Source organism: Thamnophis elegans, chromosome 3, assembly GCF_009769535.1.
Source record: "Thamnophis elegans isolate rThaEle1 chromosome 3, rThaEle1.pri, whole genome shotgun sequence".
NCBI classification, from domain to species: domain Eukaryota; kingdom Metazoa; phylum Chordata; class Lepidosauria; order Squamata; family Colubridae; genus Thamnophis; species Thamnophis elegans.
Genome location: NC_045543.1, coordinates 148383766 through 148399551, shown reverse-complemented (window position 1 = coordinate 148399551; position 15786 = coordinate 148383766). Strand labels below are relative to the sequence as shown.

Below are 15786 nucleotides of genomic sequence, written 5' to 3'. Positions count from 1 at the left end.
AGGGGAAAGGGGGAGAGGAAGGAAAAGAATTAAAACTGGAATTTTTGAGAGCCCAAGAGAAAATGGTTAAAAGAGGAAGAAGGGGGGAAAAAAACTACATTAGCAGACTAAAGAGAATAGTAGCAAGTTTGTTATTGTGATGTAACTAATTAAGAAATAAAGAAATGATCGTATATTGTTAATTGTTGAAATTTTTTGAAAGAAAGGCTCTCTAGGCTTAAATTGAAGTAGAGGATTTTATGCTGTTTATAGCAAAATACACCAATGGAAAAAATAAGAAAGGAAAATTTGGTGTAACTTTGAAGGGGCAATTGAAAATATTGTTGATGTATTAAGAAAAAAATCCTATAAAGATGAAAAGTAAAGGAAGAGAATAATTTGGCGAAAAGTGAAAACGAAACTATGATGTAAAAAAGGACGATGTAAATGAGAGGGTGTAAAAGAAAAGACAACGCTTTGCTCCTAGAATATGTATAATTTGTATTAAAAAATAAAAAACGAATGGAAAAAGAGAAAAGATGAGGCAACCATTTATCCAGGATGGGATGAAGACTCCGGCCTGATCTTGATTCAGCGATAAAAAGGCGGATTCTACTTTTTGTTTTTCAGATCACTGACCAGTCTTGGCTCCCCACGGGAGTGAAAGTCCCTATTCTGCAGATTCCTTTTAAGGTGAAGGGCAAGTTCCATTTCCTGCCCCCAACGCAGGTGAAGGTGGTGGGGAGTTACCTGCTGGGCACCTGCGTCAAACCGGAGGTGAATGTGGATGTGGCAGTGATCATGCCCAAGGTGAGTGGCCCCAGAAGGTTCCTTTTTAATTCTATTGTTTTTGTTTATTTTTCGCCCCATCTTTATTAATTTTTTTTTGGTAAAGAAGGTGACAAACATATCAATGCTCCTTCTTCCACCTCTATCCCCCCCACAACAACAATCTTATGGGGTGGGGTGGGCCAAGAGAGGGGCTGACTCAAAATCACCCAGCCGGCTTTCATGCCTAAGTTGGAACGGTTCCACCACAAAACCGCGCTCGACTAAACCACGCCCGACTAAACCGCGTCGCTGACGTCATCAACAGGGCGACAACAGTGCGGAGACAGAAGCACGCTGTAAACCCTAAACCTAAAATTAACCCCTAAACCTAAACCTAACCCCCCTAAACCTAATCCTAAACCTAACCCTAAACCTAACCCTTAACCTAATCCTAACCCTAAACCTAATCCTAACCCTTAACCTAACCCTAAACCTAACCCTAACCCTTACCTTAAGTTGAATTGGCTTGCTTTCAAAGCGCTATTTAAAGCGCCCTTCTTTCTCTGCGCTGGCTATTGTCGCCCTGTTGATGACGTCAGCGATGCGGTTTAATCGGGCGCGGCTTAGTCGAGCGCGGTTTTGACGGGTCACGGATGGAACAAGGACTCACCTTCTGGTGATTGGCCCAAAGTCCCCTAGGTGGTTTTCGTGCCTAAAATAGAACTAGAACTCACAGTCTGCTGGTGATTGGTCCAAAGTCCCCTACATCAGTGGTCTCCAACCTTGGCAACTTTAAGACTTTGCTGGCTGAGGAACTCTGGGAGTTGAAGTCCACAAGTCTTAAAGTTGCCAAGGTTGGAGACCACTGCCCTACATGATTTCCGTGCCTAAGGCAGGACTAGAACTCCCTGTCTCCTGGTGATTGGCTTAAAGTCACTCCACTGCCTTTGATGCCAAGGTGGGTACTAGAGCTCACCGTCTCCTGGTTTCTAGCGTGGTGCCTTCACCATTTAGACCAAACAGATAGTAAGGCGGATAATAACATTGGGAAGACGAACTCAGCATGTAAAGAGATATTTCATGCTGATTGGTTCTTCTGTTTTCTTGGCCATGCTTCTACAAAACTCCCCTAACTGATGTCTCTCACTTAGCAACATAAATTTGGGGTCGTAAGTCGAGGACTACCTGAAAACGGTGTTTGTGCTTTTAGGAAGTCTTCCAAGAGAAGGATAACCTTAACCAGCGCTACCACCGCAAGAGGGCCCTCTACCTGGCCCACCTGGCCCAACACCTGGCCGAGACAAACCGCTTTGGGAGCGTGGCCTTTACCTACATGAACGGCAACCACCTGAAGCCCCTTGTGCTCCTCCAGCCTCAAGGTGAGACGGGGGAGCGAAGGATTCTGCACACACCTCACTAACAGTGAGGAAGACAAAGAACTGTGGAGTGGAGGAAGCCGGAAGTCTCCTTGGCTGGCTGAACTGTCATCTTCTTGTTTTGACCTCCTTTCTTCCCTTCTCTCCTTCCCTTCCTCCCTTCTTCCCTTCCTCCCTCCTTGGCTCATTCTTACCTCCCTCCTTCCTTCTTTCCTCCCTCCCTCCGTCCGTCCTTGACCCTTACTTCCCTGCCTTCTTCCTTCTTTCTTCTCTCTATCTCTTCCTCCTTGATTCATTCTTCCCTTCCTTCCTCCCTCCTTCTTCCCTTCCTTCTTTCCTCCCTCCCTCCTTGACTCTTCCCTCCCTCCTTCATTGTTCCTCCCTCCCTCCCTCCCTCCCTCCATCCTTGACTTCTTCCTCCCTCCTTCCCTCCTTCCTTGACCCTTCCCTCCCTCCTTCCTTCCTTCTTCCCTCTCTCCCCCTTCCCTCCATCCTTGACTCCTTCGTTCCTTCTTTCCTCCCACCCTGACCCCTCCCTCCCTTCCTCCTTGACTCATTCTTCCTTTCTTCCCTCCTTCCTTCTTTCCTCCCTCCCTCCATTCTTGCCCATCCCTTTCCTCCCTCCCTCTCTCCTTGAGTCATTCTTCCCTCCATCCCTCCTTTCTCCCTCCCTCCATCCTTGACCCTTTCCTCCCTCCCTCCATCCTTGACTTCTTCCTCCCTCCTTCCCTCCCTCCTTCCTTCCCTCCCTCCCCCTTCTCTCCATCCTTGACTCCTTCCTTCTTTCTTCTTTCCTCCCTCCCTGACCCCTCCCTCCCTCCTTGATTCATTCTTCCTTTCTTCCCTCCTTCCTCCTTTCCTCCCTCCCTCTCTCCTTGAGTCATTCTTCCCTCCATCCCTCCTTCCTTCTTTCCTCCCTCCATCCTTGACCCTTCCTTCCCTCCCTCCTTCCTTCTTTCCTCCCTCACTCCCTCCTTCCCTCCATCCTTGACTCTTCCCTCCCTCCATCCTTGACTCCTTCCTTCCTTCTTCTTTCCTCCCTCCCTCGCTCGCTGTCAGCGCCAGGCAGGCCCGCATCCAAGTACTAACCCGTCCTGCTTAGCTTCCGAGGCTTCATAACCTCAGTTTCCCACCACTGTCAACAATTCCCATCATTTGGTTTTTTTTAAAAAAAGACTTATTTCAAGATAAAGCCCAAAGCCAAACAGACCGGACTCTGATTGCCTCTCTCTCTCTGCATTTGTGTCCACATTGCTAATTCTCCCTTTTTTATTCTCTTCTCCTTCCTTTTCCTCTCCATCTGTTGCTGTAGGGAAGGATGCAAAGACGGTGACAATCCGCCTCCATGCCTGCCCAGCCCCGGGGGTCTTCCGGCCCGTCCGTTTGCACCCCAGCAAAAACAACGTCCGGACAGCTTGGTTCACGGAGAAGGACTTGCCTGGCACAGGTAAACTTCGAAGAAGCTCAGGCGGCGTTTCTCAAACGTGGCCACTTTAAGATACGTGGACTTCCAACTCCCAGAATTCTGCCTGGGGAATTCTGGGGAGCGAAGTTCACACGACTTAAAAGTTGTCGTGGTTGAGAAATGGTGATGTAAGGCAGGGGGTCTCCAACCTTGGCCACTTTAAGACTTGTGGACTTTGTTAGGGGTACCTCCGTTGGGAGACAGAAAGTAGTGCAGCAGAATGTACAGCTAGAGAGAAAGAATGTTGCTAGTAGAAACACACGGATAGGGTTTCAGACACTGCCAGTAAAAACAAGTAGCTTTACTACTGATAATTGCTTCACAAGCAGTGATAGTAGATATTAGTCCAAACACAATTCCAAGAACAAACAATTGCTTACTGTCGCAGTTCACATTCCAGTCATCAAGTCATCAAGCATAGGACAAGCAGAGAGAGAGTGAGTGAACTCTCCCGACTCCTCCTTATAGTAAAGTTAATTACACCTGATAAGTACATCCACTCATTTAAAGCAACAACGACCATTTGTCGTTGTAGATAGATATATATTGCCTACCCAACACTAGGAGTATACTCCCAACGGACTTCAACTCTCTGTTCCTCAGCCAGCAAAGCTACCCAAAAACTGGTACACGGTGGCTCAGTGGCTAAGATGCTGAGCTTGTTAGTCAGAAAGGTTGGCAGTTCAGTGGTTTGAACCCCTAGCGCCGTGCAATGGAGTGAGCTCCCGTGACTTGTCCCAGCTTCTGCCAACCTAGCAGTTCAAAAGCATGTGAAAAATGCAAGTAGAAAAATAGGAACCACCTTTGGTGGGAAGGGAACAGCGTTCCATGCGCCTTTGGCATTTAATCATGCCGGCCAAATGACCATGGAGATGTCTTCGGATAGCACTGGCTCTTCAGCTTTGAAATGGAGATGAGCACCGCCCTCTAGAGTCGGGAACGACTAGCGCATATGTGCGAGGGGAACTTTTACCTTTATTTACCATGTCCAGAGTCTGAAGTTGACAGCGCAGTTCTCAAAGTGACTTTATTTGAGGACACCCTAAGATAGAACAGAATAACAGAGTGGGAAGGGACCTTGGAGGTCTTCTAGTCCAACCCCCTGCTCAGGCAGGAAACCCTACACCATTGCAGACAAATGGTTGTCCAATCTCTTCTTAAAAACTTCCAGTGTTGGAGTATTCACAACTTCTGGAGGCAAGCAGTTCCGCAGGTTAATTGTTCTCACTGTCAGGAAATTCCTCCTTAGTTCTAAGTTGCTTCTCTCCTTGATTAGTTTGGAGGGTTGGTAGAAAAAACTCCTAAAAAATCACTCAAAAATTGATAGCACTTTCCACATTATAGAATACAGAGTTGGAAGGGACCTTGGAGGTCTTCTAGTCCAACTCCCTGCTCAGGCAGGAAACCCTACCCCATTGCAGACAAATGGTTGTCCAATCTCTTCTTAAAAACTTCCAGTGTTGGAGCACCTACAACTTCTGATGGCAAGTTGTTCCACTGATTAATTTTTCTCACTCTTAAGAAAAATTTTTCTTAGCTCCAGGTCTCCTTGATTAGTAACTGGTTTCCATGCTCTTGCTTGTTGCTCCAGCTAGACAGGAAGTCTGTCTGAAGCATCCTTCGTCCTTGGCATCCAGGTGAGATGGTCCTCAACCTCTTTGCTTCGTTCCAGGAGTCGCTGAGCCCCCCACCCCCCATTACAACAACTCCATTTTGTGGGACCTGGTGATGGAGACCAACCTGCTCTACCTCTCCGAGGCAGCCAGTGCCTTCCGGGGCTTCCAAGACGGGGTGGCCCTCCTCAAAGTTTGGCTCCGCCAGCGAGAGCTTTCTCAGGTAAACTGGTTGAAATTGCTCAGAGCACAAGGAGCTCTTTGGTGGTTCCTGTCGCGGATGAAACTGGCAGCTGCCGTGTTTTTCGGAGTATTAGATGCACCAAGGTTTTGAAGAGGCAAATTAAAAAAAAAAAAGTTTCTGCACTCTGCAAACCTCCCAAAAACGGGCCCAATTTTTTCCCCCCAAAAAGGGCATTGAATAACCCTTAGGAAGCTTGTAGAGTGCTCCTGGGGGGGGTGCCCCACCCAAAACGAGCAAAAAAAAAATGCCCATTTTTTGCATTTTTGCCTGAGAGACCGCCTGCTTCCGATTACCTCTCTCAGACCAATTAGATTGCACAAGTTAGGTCTCCGCCGGATTCCATCTGCCAGCCAATGTCGGCTGGCGACTCCCTGGGGGAGAGCCTTCTCTGTTGCAGCTCCAGCCCTCTGGAACGACCTCCCCGTGGAGATCCGGACCCTTACGACCCTCCCGGCCTTCCGCAAAGCCACCAAGTCCTGGCTGCTCCAGCAGGCCGGGGGACTTGTGAAATATCCAGCCCCACGGAAATTGTGAATGTTGTGGTTTTGTTTTTAAAGTGTTGTCTTTGTCTAGTTTTCCCCCTTTCCCTTGTCTATTGTGAGCCGCCCGGAGTCCTTCGGGAGTGGGCGGCATACAAGACAAATCAAATCAAATCAATCAAAATCAAATCAAAAACAGGCTCATTTTTTGTCAAAATTTTTTTGGCATGGATAGCCTTTAAGGAGGCTTATAGAGTGCTCCTGGGGTCTTGGGGGGGGGGGGCAAAATTGAGCAAAAATACGGCCCATTTTTTGCTCATTTCTGCCCTCCCCAGCCCCCAGGAGCTCTCTGAAAGCCTCCTAAAGGCTATGCATGGCCATTTTTGCGAAGGGGACAGGCCTTTGGGAGGCAAAAAATGCTGTATTCAGTGCATAAGACACACCCAGATTTTCAGCCTCTTTTTTGGGGGGGAAAAAGATGCATGTTCTACTCCGAAAAATATGGTACATATCTTTATTTATTTATTAAATTTATTTATTTATTAAATCGATTTATAGGCCGCCCAATCCTGGAGGACTCTTTGTTTCCACTTGCCATTATAGTTGGTGGGGGAGATATAGCAGTTATAGCAGTTAGACTTATATACCGCTTCATAGGGCTTTCAGCCCTCTTTAAGCGGTTTACAGAGTCAGCATATTGCCCCCAACAACAATCCGGGTCCTCATTTTACCCACCTCGGAAGGATGGAAGGCTGAGTCAACCTTGAGCCGGTGAGATTAGAACCATTGAACTGCAGATAGCAGTCAGCTGAAGTGGCCTGCAGTCCTGCACCCTAACCACTGCGCCACCTCGGCTCCTCCTATACCCTTTGAATGGGTTAGACCTGGCTGGGGGGGCCACCTCAAGGTCCATGGGCCCGATCCGGCCGGCGGCAGCCCCGCTGCTTAGATCTGGTCTGCCGGTCGGCCTGGAAACAGCAAAGGACTGGTGCCTCTGGCAGCGAAAACGGAGCTCGGGGTGAGGTGGGGGGTACACATGCCCCCCCCTGCGCCCCGTTTTTGGCCTCGACCACCTCCTGCAGTCTTCTGCCAGCGAACAAACACATACACAATCCCCCCCCCAACTCTGTTTTCACTGGCAGAGAACTAGCAAAACAAACTGAAAACAAAACAAAAAAATAAATGTTTTCCCCTTTTGCATTTGAGCCTGTAAGAAGGGACAGGAAAAGAGAAAGGAGAAAGACAAAGGAAAAAGAAGAGAAGATGGGAAAAGAGCAAGGGAGGAAAAAGAAGGAAAGGAAGGAAGAAGGGTGTGTTTGTGTTAACTTTTCACTTCCTTCCCCATTTCCAGGGTCTGGGATGTTTTAACGGCTTCATGGTCTCCATGCTGGTCGGACACCTCCTGGCCACTCACAGGATCAGCAAGATGATGAGCGCCTACCAAGTGCTGCGAAACGCTCTCCACTTCTTGGGTAAGTTGCACAAAGGTTGCACCTGGCATTACTCCCTTCCCTCCCCCCCCTTCTCCTCCCTCTCGCCCTCCCTTCTCTGAGCTATCTTCCTTCTTTTTTTCTTCCTTCCTTTCCTCCATCACTTTTCTTTCCTTCCTTCCTTTTTTCTGTCTTCCTTCCCTCACTTTTCTTTCCTTCCTTCTTTCTTCCTTCATTCCTTTTTTCTGTCTTCCTTTCCTCCCTCACTTTTCTTTCCTTCTTTCTTCCTTCCTTCCTTTTTTCTGTCTTCTTTTCCTCCCTCACTTTCCTTTCCTCCCTTCTTTCTTCCTTCATTCCTTTTTTCTGTCTTCCTTTCTTCCCTCACTTTTCTTTCCTTCCTTCTTCCTTCCTTCCTTTTTTCTGTCTTCCTTTCTTCCCTCACTTTTCTTTCTTTCCTTCCTTCCTTTTTTCTGTCTTCCTTTCCTCCCTCTCTTTTCCTTCCTTCCTTCCTTTTTTCTGCCTTCTTTTCCTCCCTCACTCTCTTTTCCTTCCTCCCTCCCTCCCTCCCTCCCTCCTCATTCATCCATCTTCTTGATGCCTTCTTTTTTCCTTCCTTCCTTCCTCCCTTTTTTCTGTCTTCCTTTGCTCCCTCAGTTTTCCTTCCCTCCCTCCCTCCCTCCCTCCCTCCCTCCCACCCACCCACCCACCCACCCACTGATATCTTTCCCTTCCTTCCCTCCTTACCTTACCTTAGTTTAGAAAATAAAGGTACTTGCAAGCCTTTTTAAAAGTACTTTTAAAAACCACGGTGGCCCTTACGATTTGCACTTGGAAATAGCTGTAGATTATCCTACAGTCCATCCAATAAGAATGCCGCAATTAAGCAGCCCCCAGGCCCAAATCCACAAATCTCTTGTGACTGGGTTTCTGCTTCATGGACCTCACCCTCCAATGATTCTTTATAACCAAGGGTATAAACTTATACTTAAGTGTTGTGGCCCAGCAGGAGCTGTTGGAGCTGCCACCAGACTCTGACAGCGAGGGGCCCTCTGAGTCGGCTCTGGAGGATGTGGAGGACCCTGGACAGGGTTCCGACTCCGAGCAGGGCACAGAGAGGCTGGTTGGCCACCAGGAGGCACCTGAGCCTTGGACCAGTGGGGAGGAGACAAGGGAGTGTGAGCCTGAGGTCAGCAGTGAGTTGTTCCTGGATGCCCGGCACCGAAGAGCTAATAGGCGTCAGGAACAGTTGCGCAGTTACAGGAGGTAATTGCACTCAGCTGGTGGTCATTAGGCTCCTCTCCAGACTATAAAAAGGACTGCTTGTGCACACGCCCCTCTTGCAGAAGTCAATGCATTGACTAAAAGTTGGAGAACTTTTGTAACTAGCTTGGCAGGCTGGATTGCTGCCGAGGTTTGTCTGAGTTGCTGCCAGGGTCCTTATCTGTTTGTTATGCTTGGCTTTCAGCCACCGAGGTTTTGGTTTCTTGCTATTAAAGTACATTCCAGTTAAGCTTGTCTCGGCATTCGTTACTGGACGGAGGAGGGGGTCAGAACACTTAAGTACATCCAAGTAAACCTGGGTGTAAAGAGAACTTTCAAGATTTAAATTCCTCCACCATGGGGAGTGCCTCTCACTGGGTTGGATCAGATGCATGGGGCTCCAATTCCCATCATCCCTCCACGCCTGTGACACATGGAACTTGGAAGTCCAATGGTTTGTCGGATACAATAGTTCATTTAGTGACTGTTCAAAGTTACAACAGCACTGGAAAAAGTGACTTGTGACCGTTTTCCCACATTTCCCACAGTTCGCAGCATCCCCATGGTGACATGATCAAAGTCCAATTCCTGGCCACTGACTCCTACTTATGACGGTCGCCGCAGTCTCCCAGGGTCTTTGTTTTTTTCTTTTTTTCTTTTTCTTTTTTTCCCCTTTATTTTATTTATTTTTTTTCCTCATAGATATACTTTTTTATTTTCCATTTTCATAACATATAATCACATGTATACTATTACATAGCCAATATCCTATTGTACTAAGTAGTAACTACATCAGTTCCTCTTGCCATCAACTCCCAAAAAGATAAAAAACCATTATTAGCTCTTCTGCTCTCCATGCACCTCTTTCTTCTACCTCTCTCCTACCTCCTTTCTTCCCTCCATCATCCTTTTCTACTCTACTTCCCCTTCCTTTCTCCTTCTCCTCTCTTCATTCCACTCCTCCTTATCCTCCTCATCTTCCCCCCTTACCCTCTCTCCTATCCCTCTCTTCCTATCTTTCTTCTCTCCTCTGTTTCCCACTCTTCCTCTCATTCACTTGCTGTATTTCAGCTTCTGAGCAAACTCCATTCTATGTTGATGGTATTTATGCTTCCGTATCAATATACTTAACATATCTTAATTTTAAAGAAAAAATAAGAGAAGACAGTATACATGTGCAATCATATTACATTAAAATCTAACACCCCTCGTCAAGCCTAATATACATCCCCCTCCCCCCCAAGCCCCCCCCAACCTTCCCTCCCCCGACTTTGGTCTCCCAGGGTCTTGTGATCCTCCTTTTGTGACCTTCTGACAAGGGGAGCCGGATTCACTGAACAAGCCTCTGACTAAATGAGCAATTGAAGGGATTCACTTAACAACCGGGGCAAGGAAAGTCGTAAAACAGGACAAAGCTCTCCCTTAGCAAAAGGCATTTGTCATAAGTCAAGAGCTACCTGTCACTGCCTATTCTTTTTATACCATCCTTTCACTTTTGGGCTCGGTTGTGGACATAAGTCGAGAACTACCCTGTGTAAGGATATAAGATGGGGGAACTCCTGTCCAAAGTGATGGATTCTCTTTTTCCACTTCCTTCCCAGCTACGACAGATCTGACAACATCTGGAATCAGTCTCTCAAAAGACAGAGAACCTGGTCTGGTAAGAGAGGCATTTGAATTATTTACTGATAAAGATGGAGAGGGAGGGTAACATTTTAAGCTGCTTATGTAAACATAAAAATGTTGATTATGTAGAAAAGTTGTGGAGACTCTAGAAAGAGTGCAGAGAAGAGCAACAAAGAGGATTAGGGAACTGGAGGCTAAAACATATGAAGAACAGTTGCAGGAACTACACCACTTCAGACAAATGGTTATCCAATCTCTTCTTTAAAACCTCCAATGTTGGGGCATTCACAACTTCTGGAGGCAAGTTGTTCCACTGATTAATTGTTCTAACTGTCGGGACATTTCTCCTTAGTTCTAAGTTGCTTCTCTCCTTGATTAGTTTCCACCCATTGTTTTTTCTCTTGCCTTCAGGTGCTTTGGAGAATAGCTTGACTCCCTCTTCTTTCTGGCAACCCCTGAGATATTGGAAGACTTCTATCATGTCTCCCCTAGTCCTTCTTTTCATTAAACTAGACTTACCCAGTTCCTGCAATGGTCCTTCGTATGTTTACCCTCCAGCCTAAAGATGGCAGGTGGCTGTTGGTTTTTCCTAGCTGGCTTCACTAATTTTTCTTCTGCTGTATTTTCTTCCAGTGGTCCAGTTCCTGCAACCGTTCTTCATAGGTTTTAGCCTCCAGTCCCCTAATCCTCCTTGTTGCTCTTCTCTGCACTCTTTCTAGAGTCTCCACATCTTTTCTACATCGTGGTGACCAAAACTGAATGCCGTATTCCAAGTGTGGCTTTGCCAAGGCCTTATAAAGTGGTATTAACCCTTCACGCGATCTTGATTCTCTCCCTCTGTTTACAATCTTTGCAATTTGATTTTCCTCTTAGCCTTCCCTGACGGAGTTCCACCAGGCGTTTCAAGTGGTGTTTGTAGATTCTTCTGGACTGGTGAACCTGTGTGCAGATATGACTGCCAACACTTACAAGCAGGTAAAGAGGGGAGGAGTGAAGTTACTCCTGGAGTAGGTTACCAGGAGGAGATAGCAGCTGCTAAGTAGAAGGAGGAGTTTGAAAGAGTATTGAAAGAATCTGTTCAGATTGTGAAATTGGATCCCATTACAAGCTGAACTGGACTGGTCCACAGATAGTCCTTGACTTACAACCACAGCTGAGTCCAAAATTTCTGTTACTAAGCGAGGCAGTTTTCCCCGTTTTATGACCTTTCTTGCCACCATTGTTAGGTGAATCACTGCAGTTTTTTCCCCCCCATACTTTTTTATTTATTTTTTTGTTGCAAACTTCAAAGCCTCTTTTCAGAGTTTTCTCTTATACATAATTAATTTTACATCTCATCATTTCTAATTTCGGACCCACATTCCCTTTTCAAATTACCATCTTATATTTTAATTTTTCTTAACAAATAAACACCTTTTTCCCTCAAAAAAAGAGGCTGCATGCCCTTTTTTTGACAAAAAAACGGGCCAGTTTTTGCGAAAAATGGGCCTTTTTTTGCTCGATTTTGGGTACCCCATATCCCAGGAGCACTCTGCAAGGCTCCGATAGGCTATTCAAGCCCTTAAAAAAAAACGGGCCCGTTTTTGCGAAAAATGGGCCATTTTTTGCTCGATCTTGGGACCTCCACACCACAGGAGCACTCTGCAAGCCTCCTATGGGCTATTCAAGCCCTTTAAAAAAAACGGGCCCATTTTCGTGAAAAACGTGCCATTTTTGGGAGGTCTGCAGAGTGCACAAACTTTTATTTTATTTGCCTCTTCAAAACCTTGGTGCGTCTTATACTCCGGTGCGTCTTATACTCTGAAAAATATAGTAATTGTTTTTCCGCCCTTCCGTAAATAATATATCATCTTTATCATTTCATTTTCCAGCTGTTATTTCTAGTTTTTGTATGTAGCATTTATCATCAAATTTCATTTTAATATAGCAAGGATTTCGCTAACTTGGTTATCCACACTTAACAATAATATTCTATTTAACTATTTGTCATCAAGAATATCCACATATTTCATTTTCTACCAATATCTCTCTTTTTCATTTTCCTCCTTTCCTAACCTTTATTGGCGAACCCTTTTTTTTCTTTTAAATAATCTTTATTAGTTATACATTTTTTTTAAGAATAAGACATACAAATGCAAATACAACTTTAAACATACAACCCTCCGCCCCCCCCCCCCCGTGGTGACAGTCATTCACAGCCCAACTTTTTTATTTTCTTCCTCATTGTTTAGTCTCTAACCAGCATCTTCTCGTTACAAAGTTCAGGAATCTATTACAATACCCATTTATTTATTTATTTATTTATTTATTTATTTATTTATTTATTTATTTATAAAATTTATATATTTATTTATAAAATTTATATGCCGCCCAATCCCAAAGGACTCCGGGTGGCTTACAAAAAAGAGAGAGAGAGAAAAAAAGACAGTTTAAAATCGCAACACCACATACATTCATTCTAATCGGGGCTGGACCTCAACAATGAGGTCAACAGCCCCCAGGCCTGCCGGAACAGCCAGGTTTTTACAGCTTTCCTGAAGGCCATGAGGGTGGGTGAGGTCCGGATCTCCGGGGGTAGCTGATTCCAAAAAGTCGGAGCAGCCACAGAGAAGGGGGCCCGCCAGCCGACACTGTCTGGCTGATGGCATCTGAAGGAGGCCCAATCTGTGGGATGTTACCGGCCGCTGGGAGGTATGTGGCAGTAGGCGATCTCGAAGGTACCCTGGCCCTAAGCCATGTAGGGCTTTAAAGGTAATAACCAACACCTTGAATTGCATCCAGAGACCAATTGGTAGCCAGTGCAGCTCGCAGAGGACAGGTGTTCACTTTTAGTTCCCATATTCACTTTTAGTTGCCATTGTTAACAACTTCTATTTAACTTTCCCCCTTTTAAGTCCCTGCTGTTCTCCTTGTCGCCCATATATACCATAGGTTCCAGCTAAGATAATGTTCCATTTCTCCTTTGTCCCTCAGCCAACCCGTCATTCTGTCCATTTCTGCACATTCATAAATCTTTTTAATTATGGCGTCTTCCGATGGTATGGTAGTAGAGTTCCAAAATTGTGCATAGGTTATTCTTGCGGCCACAATTTTATGTAGGCTCAAATGCCATATAGATTTACTCATGTTTTCTGGTTTTATGCCTTAGTAAGAAATTCTCGGGTTTCCATTCCATGCTTGCCCCAGTAACCTCTTTTAGGCATTTTTGAATCCTCCTCCAGTATTTCGTGGCCTCAGTACAAGACCACCAAATATGGTAAAATGTGCCATCCCTTCTTCCGCATTTCCAACACAGTGGAGATAACCCAGGAAACATTTTGGCTAACATTTCGTTGGGGGGAAGTGGATGGCGAACCCTTTTGGCACCGGGTGCGAAGTCCTTTTCTTCCTTAGGTCCAGTTTGAAGCCAAGCAGTCGATGGAGATTCTGGACGACAAAACGGTGGATGGGTTTCAGCTGCTCTTCATGACCCAGAAGCCTCTGCTCCGGACCTTTGATCACGTGTTCCAGTAGGTTGTTGCTTTCAGAAGGATGAGTGGCTGGCATGGAGGGAGGGAGGGAGTCAAGGAGGGCTTCCGGTTGTTATCAAGGCAGGAGTGGGTTAAAAAAGGGCTTGGTCCTGATCCTGCCACCACTTACAGAAAACAAAACCTAAGTTTCTAGTCCACGCTGTTGGGGAAAAGCTTTTGAAGGGCTTGCAGGGTTTGAAAGGTGGGGAAAGAAGGCATAGAATAATTGAATGATAGATAGATAGATGATAGATAGATAGATAGATAGATAGATAGATAGATAGATAGATGGAAAGATAGATATTAGATAGATCAATAGATTTGATAAGAGATAAATATAGATATAGATTAGATAAATAGATAGATTAGATATAGATTAGATAGATAGATAGAGATTAGATAAAGATATAGATTAGATAGAGAGAGATTAGATAGAGACATAGATTAGATAGATAGAAAGATAGATAGATATAAAGAGTTTAGAGAGAAAGGTAGATTAGAGAAAGATTAGATAAAGAGATATAGATTAGATAGAGAGATATATTAGATGAAGAGATATAGGATAGATAGATAGGTAGAGATAAAGATTAGATAAAGATAGATTAGATAGAGAGATTAGATGAAGAGATATAGATTAGATAGATAATAGATAGATAAATAGAGATTAGATAAAGATATAGATTAGATAGATAGAAAGATAGATTAGATAGATAAAGAGATATAGATTAGAGAAATAGAGAGATTAGATAAAGAGATAGATTAGATAGATAGATAGATAGATAGATAGATAGATAGATAGAGTAGATAAAGAGATAGATTAGACAGATAGAAAGATAGATAGATAGATTAGATAGATACGTAGGTAGGTAGAGAGATAGGGTAGAGGATAGAGATACGTAGGTAGGTAGATATAGAGGTGTGTGTGTGTGTGTTTAGAGGATAGATGGATAGACAGACAGACGGACAGATGAAAGATTTGTAGGTGGGAAGTTAGAGATGGATGGATGAATGTATAGATAGAAAAAGAGAAAGAAAGTTGAAAGGTAGGTAGATAGGAAGAGAGGTAGGTAGAGAGGGAGAGAGATGAAAGCGAGGTAGATATAGAGAGGTAGGTAGATAGGTGAAGATAAATGATAGAGAAAGAAAAAAAATCTGTGTGATTAAAATAACACCTGGGGATTCTGGGAGTTGAAGTCTTTAGACTTCTGGAAGGCTACAAGGTCTACCGATACAAATCTAGGTATAATATCTATAATCCATAAAAATACTTCGCCTAACACGAATTTTTAAGTTCCTTCCTTGTGAGCCCTCTTTCTTCAAAGCCCCTGGTCTGTTTCCCCTCTGAGAAACTTCTGGCGTGTCACTCACGTGTCTCCTCCTGTCCTTCAGCCTCCGTCACATCTTCAAACTCCAGACGGCTTGCAAGAAGATGCAGCTGCTCAACGCGTTGATGGACCGTGGCGGGAATTACGTGGCCGCCGTTCTCCCGTTCTTCCTCAGCTTGCTGGAGCGTGGACTGGGCCGGCGGTTGACGCTCCTGGCTCATCAATTGCCTCAGACACAACCGGTAACTTCACTAAAATTTTATTTTCTTTTCTTGCTGAAAGAACCCAGTGACCAGGATTGACCCACTTAAGGAACTGTGTGTCAGGCCTGCGGCCCTCTTTTCTTTTGGATCTTCGGCCTGCCACACGTTCCATTATTCTTCTATGCATTTTCTGTTGTGGGGAAATGGGAGGGAGGGATTATACAGAGTTGGGAGATATGTAGTCATAACAACATTCTTCCTAGAAACTCAAGGTCATCTTTGTCTCTGCATCTGGCCAGAACTGGAGTCTGTCTTCGTGGCAGTGGAAGATTGGACCATGTGATGGACTTGTGGGTGTAGGGGCAAAATCTTGAACTTTCAACTGGGTGGGGAAAACCGGGTCCTTGTGTTTCTCCAAAAATAAGACCTATGTCAGGGTCCCTGGGGAGAGGGAAAAGAGGGTAACCGTTGAACCGTAAATTACGTGCGGCAGAGTTGACCAGTTC

General features: G+C 45.1%; 1 protein-coding gene across 1 annotated transcript in view; it reads left to right on the top strand.

The window, feature by feature from the left end:
* NOL6 (nucleolar protein 6) overlaps nt 1–15786 on the top strand; it is a 79332-nt gene that overhangs the window by 9144 nt on the left and 54402 nt on the right. Inside the window, exons 4-12 of the mRNA XM_032213915.1 lie at nt 610–789; nt 1961–2129; nt 3439–3573; nt 5264–5427; nt 7279–7399; nt 10219–10277; nt 11117–11218; nt 13637–13752; nt 15142–15319. Coding sequence (XP_032069806.1) covers nt 610–789; nt 1961–2129; nt 3439–3573; nt 5264–5427; nt 7279–7399; nt 10219–10277; nt 11117–11218; nt 13637–13752; nt 15142–15319 — 1224 coding nt within the window. The remainder of the gene's footprint in view (nt 1–609; nt 790–1960; nt 2130–3438; nt 3574–5263; nt 5428–7278; nt 7400–10218; nt 10278–11116; nt 11219–13636; nt 13753–15141; nt 15320–15786) is intronic.